The sequence below is a fragment of the Anguilla rostrata genome, chromosome 5 (assembly GCF_018555375.3).
Source record: "Anguilla rostrata isolate EN2019 chromosome 5, ASM1855537v3, whole genome shotgun sequence".
Classification (NCBI taxonomy): domain Eukaryota; kingdom Metazoa; phylum Chordata; class Actinopteri; order Anguilliformes; family Anguillidae; genus Anguilla; species Anguilla rostrata.
In genome coordinates this window covers 395,725-405,985 of record NC_057937.1, presented here as the reverse complement: position 1 = coordinate 405,985, position 10,261 = coordinate 395,725, and the positions used below count along the sequence as shown (strand labels likewise).

The 10,261-nt window shown below is 54.1% G+C and overlaps 1 protein-coding gene across 2 annotated transcripts in view; it reads right to left on the bottom strand.

The window, feature by feature from the left end:
• Positions 1 to 407: 407 nt before the first annotated feature.
• Positions 408 to 10,261, bottom strand: part of LOC135254396 (paired box protein Pax-5-like) — a 31,851-nt gene continuing 21,997 nt past the window's right edge. Inside the window, exons 6-10 of one of the 2 annotated variants that reach the window (XM_064334497.1) lie at positions 9,676 to 9,851; positions 5,171 to 5,300; positions 4,273 to 4,374; positions 1,042 to 1,128; positions 408 to 528 (exon numbers count right to left, since the gene is read on the bottom strand). In XM_064334497.1, the coding sequence (XP_064190567.1) occupies positions 449 to 528; positions 1,042 to 1,128; positions 4,273 to 4,374; positions 5,171 to 5,300; positions 9,676 to 9,851 (575 nt within the window). In that variant the 3' untranslated portion in view covers positions 408 to 448. The remainder of the gene's footprint in view (positions 529 to 1,041; positions 1,129 to 4,272; positions 4,375 to 5,170; positions 5,301 to 9,675; positions 9,852 to 10,261) is intronic. The other variant, XM_064334498.1, reaches the window with a different exon arrangement.

Here is a 10,261-nt window from a genome sequence, read left to right as displayed (position 1 = left end):
AAGATTGTCTACTCCCAGCTTCTCTTTCTATTCCTGAAAATAACTCCAGTGCTGCTGAATATTAAAGTAAAAAAAACCTCCGTATTTCATGTTGAAAAAAGTCTCTTACTCCTCAGGCAAATAAATACACAAGATATCTGCAAACTTGATTAGAAACCTCCTTGCACCAAGCACCACATACGCGGGCAGGCAGAGCGCCCCCCAGTGGAGAATGATGGTACCCTGTATATAGCATCATTCTAACAATGACATTTCACCTATGATTGAACTTCTTGCAGCCATTGCTTTTTTAAAAATAAACTTCTCTCTCTCTCCCCCCTTCCTCTCTCTCCCCCATCTCTCTCTCTCCCCCTCCCCCCTCCCTCTCTCCCTTCTCTCTCTCTCTCCCCCCTCCTCCCCCCCCTCACCCTCCTCCTCTCCCTCTATCCCCCCCCCCTCCGGGCGTGCGTCAGTGGCGATCGTAGGCGGTGGTGGCGGCGCTGGCTGAGCCTGCCCCCCGCGTAGCCGTGCTGTAGTAGTACGGAGATCCTGCAGGGAAGGAGAGAGATGGAACAGCACAGTCAGGGAGAGAGAGGACAACCCCCTCTATCCCACCCTGCCCCACAGAGCCCCCGTCTACCCCAAACTGCCCCTTCTACCCCACACTGCGCACTTCTACCCCACCCTGCCCCACAGAGCCCCCTCTACCCCACACTGCCCCCTTCTACCCCACACTGCTCCCCTCTACCCCACCCTGCCCCACAGAGCCCCCGTCTACCCCAAACTGCCCCTTCTACCCCACACTGCGCACTTCTACCCCACCCTGCCCCACAGAGCCCCCCTCTACCCCACACTGCCCCCTTCTACCCCACACTGCTCCTCCCCCCACCTGCCCCTCCCCTCTACCCCACCCTCTCCACAGAGCCCCCCTCTACCCCACACTGCCCCACACTGCCCCCCTCTACCCCATAGAACCCCCTTCTAACCCCGCCCTGCCCCCCTGTACCCCCCCCCCCCACCCACCCCTCTCTCGGGAGCAGAGTGCAGTTTCCCGCTGCTCACCCAGCAGGCCGGGGCTGGGGAACCTCCAGGACTCATTGTAGGAGGAGTACTGAGGGTGGGAGTACGGGCTGCTGGAGAAGTCCCCCCCTGCAGCGGAGCAAACACACACACACACACACACACACACACACAGCGCGTTAACACACACACACACACAGCGCGTTAACACACACACACACACACACACACACGCGCGTTAACACACACCAACACCAACACACACACACACACACACAGCGCGTTAACACACACACACACACACACACACACACAGCGCGTTAACAGAGCGAGCTGTACGACATGTCTCCTGTTCGCTCAGAGGAAGTCACTCCCTCTGTCTCCTCCTCCCCTCTCCCTCTCTCCCTTAGTCTCCTCCTCCTCTCCTTCCTTCCCCTCTCCCTTTCTTCCTCTCTCCCCAGCTCCTCCTCCCTCTCTCCCTCAGTCTCCTCCTCCTCTCCTTCCTTTCCCTCTCCCTCTCTCTCTCTCCCACTCCTCCTTCTCTCCTCCTTCCCCTCCCTCTGTCTCATCCTCCTCCTTCCCCTCTCCCTCGGACATCCCGTTGCTTCACCTCCCCAAACGTCGCTCCTTCACCTGTGTTTCTCTGCTGTTGTAAGTGCTTCTCCCTTCTGCTGTCGCTGACAGAGATCATCTCTCTCTTTCTCCCTCTCTTTCTCCCTCTCCCCCACTCCTCCTCTCTCTCTCTGGGGACTTCTGTTCCCTGGCTGACAGTCGCAATCACAAGTCCCATCCCTCTCTCCCTCTCTCCCTTCCTCCCTCCCCCCCCCACTCTGTTCTGCCTCAGTGGCTCTGAACAGCCTCTGTTTGTCGAGCCCCCCCCCGCCCCAATGAGAGGGAGGTGCGTGGAGGAGATGCACCTGATAATCATGCCGCTGGCTGGGAGGGGTGCTGGAGAAAGGAAGTTGAAAGAGGGATGAAAAGAGAAGGAGGAGTGAAATGGGGAGATGGGCGTTTGTGCACTTTAACGGGCTTCCGTTACAGAGGCGCACCAGCAGGGGGCGCTGTCCCGCAGACGTTTGTGGCTGCTGAGTTGTGTATCGGTTGAAGGATACCCACTCCACTGCTTTCAGTCACCAGTTGTGATTGTGACATCAGCATTAGAATGTTCAGTTAGGAACATTCTAATCCCATATTTGTGACCTCACACCTTAAAGGGTTAAGAATATGTGCATTCCATAAAGTAACACCGCCATTCAGACAAATTCTCTAAAATTTGTGAAAACTCATAGAATTGAGAAAAATAATCATGATAGTAGTGAATATCTCATATACCCTTCTTGATGTTAAATGAGTCTGTGTTTGGCCAGCACTCTATTGTGATTTCTATTGTGTTTGTTCTATTCTACCCAACTATTCTATTCCATTCTATTTTATCACATTAACATATTTGCGGAAAGAGCATTGACTGAGCAGCCTTGATAATCAAATATGATTTTACGTTCTCCAGATAACAGAAAATGAATATGAATTTCCAATATGCGTGTGTGTGCGTGTGTGTATTGGGGGGGGGGGGGGGTGCTTGCAAGTTTGTGAGCATGTGTGGATGCCTGTGTGTGATGTATAGGTATAAATGTCCTGTGTGCATGTGTCTGTGTGTGTGTGTATGTCTGAGATACAGTATATGTGGTGCATGTGTGTGCATGTGTGTGCATGACGTGTGCATCTGTATGTAATGTGTGCATGTGTACATAGTGTGTGCGTGTGCATCTGTACGTAGTGTGTGCATGTGTACATAGTGTGTGCGTCTGCATCTGTACGTAGCGTGTGCATGTGTACATAGTGTGTGCATGTGTACATAGTGTGTGCATGAGGACATAGTGTGTGCGTGTGCATCTGTACGTAGTGTGTGCATGTGGCATGTGCATGTGGAGGATTGAAACACAAACCCTAAAAAAGCAGGGAAAGGGTGAAGATGGAAAGGGTGAGTATGAATGAATTAGTCAGGGGTCAGTGGTGATTTTCATTAAAAACAAATTAACTGATGTCAAGGAGGGACAGCTGGGCTGCTGCGATTGGACTCTAATGACTGTATTCACAGCCCCCCCCCCCCCCCCACCCCCAAAGCCCCAAAACCCCCCTGCACCACATTTCCTGCCCCCCTGGGACTGCTGTCATCCTGGCAGACAGGGAGAAAGAGGAAGTGCCTAAGACAGCCCCCCCCCCCCCCCCCCCGCTATCCCTGGGGTGTCCACATAAATAAGGCAGAGGTAAAGAGGTTCATTATCACAATGGTTCACACAAAGGAACGCTGGCGGTTATCTGCACCACTCAAAAATTCAAACATTCGAATGCCTTTCGCGCGGTACATATCGCGTGATTTACGCGGTGGTTCGGCGTTAAAACTGTGCCCAGTAAAAGCCTGGACAAATGAGGCGCTCTGTTTTTTAAAAAGCGGCAGCGGAGGTCCATACACTTCATCTGTACGTATAATAGGATTCCCTACTGGCCCGCCGGTATTACGCGCGTGGTAGCTTTTCAGTTCAGGTGAATCAGATCGGAACAAACGGACCAGTTAAAGTCGCGCGGCGCGCGCTCTTTTCTTCGAGCGAGCGAGCCGTGATTGACAGAAACAGCGAGGGAGAGACAGCGGGAGCGACCTCATCTCGCACTCTCCTCGTCGGCACCTCCAAATCTGTTTCTCTGCCGTGACCTTTTAAACCGCTCACGGAAAAAAAAAAAAAAAAGAAAGGAAGAAAGAAAAAAACGAGCACTGATCTAGCTGAAGGGACAGGACAGCTCCGGTCCGCTGTCGGTGTGAAAGACACACCAGAAACGCGGGGAACTCCCGCGGGATCCCAGGCTTCCCAGAAGCTTTCTTTCTAAAGCGTGAAGTACAGTGGCAGGCAGAAGCGTTTAAGCAGCCCTGTGTGACATGCCTCCTCATCCTTAAGCTCTTCCCTCAAGCCCGACTGGGTGCCAACAGAGCAGGGATTCCAGAACCTTCTGAGCCCACTTAACGAGGCCACACGTTTACCTAGCCACGTTACCTAGCCACGCCCCTGACATATGCTTGATCTTGTCTTACATTTAAAAAAGAAATTAAAATAAGTTCACACAAACATCGTGATGAGCGAGGGGAGTCATTAATTTAAACGCTGTGAAGACCATTGGATGTTTTTATCCTGTCTGTCATCTCCCAGCCCACGTCAGTCCCTCCCCTCCACCCACCTGCAGGTTCTGAGAAGCGAGAGCAGGTGTTCTGTGGTGACTCACCGGGTACCATGCTGCTCAAGGTGGGGGTGGAGTAACTGCCCTGGCCAGTAGGGGGCACGTGAGGGGGGTACCCTGGCAGAGTGGTTCCGGCCAGATCTCGACCTATAGAGACAAAAAGTGCATACCTGTCAACATGCAGCACCATTAAACGTGCACATACACATTCTCACACACACACGCACACCTACACACACACACACGCACACACACACACCTGTCAACATGTAGCACCATTAAACATGCACATACACATTCTCACACACACACGCACACCTACACACACACACAAACACGCACACACACACACCTGTCAACATGCAGCACCATTAAACATGCACATACACATTCTCACACACACACGCACACACACACACCTGTCAACATGCAGCACCATTAAACGTGCACATACACATTCTCACACACACACACACGCACACTTACACACACACACACGCACACACACACACCTGTCAACATGCAGCACCATTAAACATGCACATACACATACTCACACACACACGCACACCTACACACACCTGTCAACATGCAGCACCATTAAACATGCACATACACATTCTCACACACACACGCACACCTACACACACACACACACACACGCACACACACACCTGTCAACATGCAGCACCATTAAACTGCACATACACATTCTCACACACACACGCACACCTACACACACACACGCACACAAACACCTACACGCACACATTCAGACACAGGGACTGCCCTCCGCTGGTTGAGGCAGGCAGAGACAATCTCTGCCACTAGAGGGCAGTGCTGAGCCATTACAGGAGAGGGAAGCAGCCTCAACATGCACAGCCCACCAGTGTCCTCAGAGTTGTATTCCGGAATGAACCGTGAGTGGGCGTGTCTCCCCTACCTGACACCAGCTGGTAGGGCTGTGGCCCAGGAACAGCGGCCCCCAGCTCGGCCCCCCCAGGGGTGACCAGACTGCCCTTCATCTCCTCCAGCCCCCCCGCCAGAGAGACCATGGCTGAGTAGTCCGTCGCCTGAGAGACAGGAGGGGGGGGGGGGGGTGGAGGGGTACGTCAGGTGGAAAGAGACCCAACACAACCTCATCGCTGCAGCTCTGTGGTGAGTACGGAGCCGGGCGAAGGGCTGGTCAGAGGGCAAACAAGAGAACTCCCCCAAACCCCCCCCCCCCCCCCCCCACCACACAGCTGTGCCAGGTTCTCAGAGCGGGATCTCAGGCGTGTGCTGCATTGTCATCACGCAGGGTGATGGGATTAGCCATCGATCAGGATTCAGTGTGAAGCCTATTTTGGATGATAGCTCTGTAAGAGGTTGCTAATATTGTTTACCAGTGCACAATTCCTTATTCCACAATTCCTCCCGACATTCGGTAAATTATAATGAAACACTAAAATTGAGTTGTTATTTCAAAAAATAAAATAATAAAAACATACATTAAAAATGAAGAACAATTTTTTCATGATTTAGTTTAAGGTTTGTGATGCCTTTTCTGAAGGTTGTGATTGATTTTTGTTTGAACAGGTACCAGAGAGAGAGACAGGGAAGCACTCTCATAGAAAACCCGATCACATACAGTAATGTCTGTTAGACCTGCCAATCTCTCCAGGCCTGTCCTTAGGGAACCTTTATTCCTCAGGTTGCAAGTCCATTTGACTCACAGTCCATCTGATTTAATGATCTATGGACTCTAATGGAAAAAGAAGGCATGACAAGGAGCACACTGTGTGTGTGTGTGTGTGTGTGTGTGTGTGTGTGTGTGTGTGTGTGTGTAGGAGAAGCTGAGAGAGAGAGAGAGAGAGAGACTGTGCACACATTACTGTTTCCCTGGGCAGTAGTGGGAGATAAACATTGCTGTCGTCTCTTTAAAACAATCTGTGAGGACGTGACGATCCAGCCTGACCTCTTAAACACCCCCCTGCTCATCAACCCAGAGCTGCCAGCCAACTGTGACCAGAGCAGTCTCCCTCCTCGTCATCGATTCTCCCTCTCCCTCCCTCCCTCCTTTCCTCTCCCTCTCTCTCTCACTCCCTCCATCTTTCTCTCTCTCCCTTCCATCCCTCCCCCTTCCCTCTCTCTCTCCTTCCCCCTCCCTTCCTCCTTCTCTCCCTCCCTCTCTCTCCCTCTCTCTGTCCCTCCATCCCTCCTTCCCTCTCTCTCTCTCAGGAAGTGCAGAATTCCCCCTCTCCCTCTCTCTGTCCCCTCTCCGTGCGTGCTCTAATGTGCCCATGTAAATGTGAGGGGGGATGGGGGGGTGGGGGGATGGGGGGGGCTCTGGGTAATTGAACATTATGAAGTTCCGCCAGCCCCCCTGACAGACCGCTAAGGAAGATGGATTATCCTCATTTTCCCCATAAATGTTGTCAATTTTGGAATTCATAAGCCATCAAGCTTGATCAGAACATGAAGAGCGAGCTGTGACGGGGGGGGGTGGGGGGAGGGGGGGTTGACAGAAGGAAAGAGAGAGAAGGTGAGGGATGGATCAGTGAAAGAAAGAGAGGAAACGTGCAGAGGTGGGGAGTGAGGGCAAGTGTGTGTGTGTGTGTGTGTTCCTAAAGAGACACATCTGGTTTCACCGCTGGCTGCAGATGGTGCCGCAGCAGAGTAAAGATATCTGCCGCTCACCTTGTGTACACTTCAGCCAGCACGCCTCCCCCTGTTCCTCCCCCTGCTCCTCTGCACCTCCCTCTGCTCCCTGTGCTCCATCTGCTCCTCCCCCTGCTCCTGTGCTCCTTCTGCTCCTCTGCACCTCCCTCTGCTCCCTGTGCTCCATCTGCTCCTCCCCCTGCTCCTGTGCTCCTTCTGCTCCTCTGCCCCTCCCCCTGTTCCTCCCCCTGCTCCTCTGCGCCTCCCTCTGCTCCCTGTGCTTCATCTGCTCCTCCCCCTGCTCCTGTGCTCCTTCTGCTCCTCTGCGCCTCCCCCTGTTCCTCCCCCTGCTCCTCTGCACCTCCCTCTGCTCCCTGTGCTCCATCTGCTCCTCCCCCTGCTCCTGTGCTCCTTCTGCTCCTCTGCGCCTCCCCCTGCTCCTCTGCTCTCTGCATGCAGAGCTTTTCCCTCCCAATTCAATTTCCCATGTTTAGGGCGGACTTGCCGACAGGGACCGGCCCTAATAGCGCCCTGGCTGCTCTAATAGTGCCCTGGCCCCTCTAATAGCGCCCTGGCCCCTCTAATAGCGCCCTGGCCCCTCTAATAGCGCCCTGGCCGCTCTAATAGCGCCCTGGCTGCTCTAATAGTGCCCTGGCTGCTCTAATAGTGCCCTGGCCCCTCTAATAGCGCCCTGGCTGCTCTAATAGCGCCCTGGCCCCTCTAATAGCGCCCTGGCCCCTCTAATAGCGCCCTGGCTGCTCTAATAGCGCCCTGGCCCCTCTAATAGCGCCCTGGCTGCTCTAATAGCGCCCTGGCCCCTCTAATAGCGCCCTGGCTGCTCTAATAGCGCCCTGGCTGCTCTAATAGCGCCCTGGCCGCTCTAATAGTGCCCTGGCCCCTCTAATAGCGCCCTGGCCCCTCTAATAGCGCCCTGGCTGCTCTATTAGTTTCCGCGCTCTCGCGCCGCCGGCAGATGAGGCTTAATCGCGTGACACCAAAATGACTTTGGCTCAGTGAAGGACGCTCACCGTCATTTACATAATGCATTTCCACTCTCTGCCCCCCCCCCCACACCCCCCCAATCTCCCGTAAATGCTATGGAAACGGGCACAAACAAGAATAAATCACACTGTCACCACGGTTACAGGAGTCTCGCATGGCGGAAGGAATTCAGCAGCGCATATTTAGGGCACTGACTGCAGCACTGACACTACACTGACTGCAGCACTGACCCTACACTGACTGTAGTACTGACCCTACACTGACTGCAGTACTGACCCTGCACTGACTGCAGCACTGACCCTACACTGACTGCAGCACTGACCCTACACTCTCAGAATAAAGGGTGCAAATACGTGCTTAAAAAGGTATGAACATTTGACACTGGGGTGGAACCGTATAGGTACATATGACTTCACCCCCAGTCAACAACACATCATTCATTTGGACCTTTTTTGCTTGTAATTAGTGCCCAAATAAAACATTATTGTACTTTCAGGGTACATTTGGGAAATGCATGGAGATGCTGGGGATGTTGCACTGGCTGTAGTGTACAGACACACACATACTCACACACACATACACACTCACACACACTCACACACACACACAGCAGAAGGTTCAGGTGAATAATGTCTATGCCATGAAGCGCATAACTTCCTTGTTGCACATCAAGGGCGGATCCTCCCCCCCAATCTCGCTTCCGACTTTGACCTTTGAACTCCACTAGAGGAGACGGGAGCAGAGGTTCATCCGTCTGTCTCTCCTCAGCCCTGACGTGCCCGTTGATCTGACAGCGGCACTCTGGGTAATTAGCCAGGAAGTAGGTCTTCCATTACAGCAAGCAGCCGGCGTAATGTACTGCCACTGAGAGGGAAGTGAAGGCTGTGTGGGGATTATGGGTATTCACCGAGCCCCATTAACGGCCTATAGCCACACCAGCCCACTGCCTGTCCAAATACAGCCTTTCAGTCTCATTCCCATGCAGACATCCATTCTGCTCTGCACACAAACAGCTGAACCTGTTCCCTGAGGTGTGCATGTGTGCACCTGTGTCCTCTGATGTGTGCACGTGTGCACGTGTGTCCTCTGATGTGTGCACGTGTGCATGTGTGTCCTCTGATGTGTGCACGTGTGCATGTGTGTGCACGTGTGTCCCCTGATGTGTGCACGTGTGCATGTGTGTGCACGTGTGCAAGTAGGCGTCCACAGCGAGCAGAGTTGTGCAGGTGTGTGTGCTCAGGTAGGGAGGGGGCGGAGCCAGCAGAGTTGTGCAGGTGTGTGTGCTCAGGTAGGGAGGGGGTGGAGCCAGCAGAGTTGTGCAGGTGTGTGTGCTCAGGTAGGGAGGGGTGGAGCCAGCAGAGATGTGCAGGTGTGTGTGCTCAGGTAGGGAGCCAGGCTGGAGCCACAGAGCTTGTCGCATGTTGTGTCTCATAGAGGGACTTGCTGGAGACCAGCGAATGAGGTGTGCAGTGTGGTGTGTCTCAGGTGGGACGGGGGTGCCAGCAGATGTGTGCAGTGTGTGTCAGGTGGGAGGTGTGTGCCACTGAGTGTGTGCAGGTGCATGTGTGCTCAGGTGTGAAGGGGGTGCAGCAGCAGAGTTGTGCAGGTGTGTGTGCTCAGGTAGGGAGGGGGCGGAGCCAGCAGAGTTGTGCAGGTGTGTGCTCAGGTAGGGAGGGGGCGGAGCCAGCAGAGTTGTGCAGGTGTGTGTGCTCAGGTAGGGAGGGGGCGGAGCCAGCAGAGTTGTGCAGGTGTGCGTGCTCAGGTAGGGAGGGGGCGGAGCCAGCAGGTGTGCGAGCGTCCCCTTACCTGCTGGGGCCTGCTGGGATCGGGGGTGGGAAAGAGGTCAGAGAGGGCCTGCCACTCAAACACTCGGTCCAGTACCTCTAACTGCTGCGGCGTGAACAGCTCCCCCCTCATCTGCTTCCTCAGGAAGTCCCGCCCCATGTGGGCGTGGCCATTCAGCAGCGAGGACTCCTGCAGAGCTGCAACAGCAGAGAGAGGGAGGGGGAGGGAAAGAGAGAGAGAGGGAGATTACACAGAGCTGAAACAGGATTAAGAGAGGGAGGGGGGAGAGAGAGGGAGAGAGAGGGAGATTACACAGAGCTGAAACAGGAGAGAGAGAGGGAGAGAGAGAGAGAGAGAGAGATTACACAGGGCTGTAACAGCAGAGAGAGGGGTGGGGAGAGAGAGGGGGAGGGAGAGAGAGATTGCACAGGGCTGTAACAGAGAGAGAGAGAGGGGGAGGGATGAGGCAGGGCTGTAACAGGAGAGCAGGGGGTGGGGGGGATTGGAGACGAGAGGAAAACCACAGAATTAACTCAGACACTGACGCACACACACACACAACCACAACAACATACACTCATACACTCCCCACTACCCCCCCTCACAC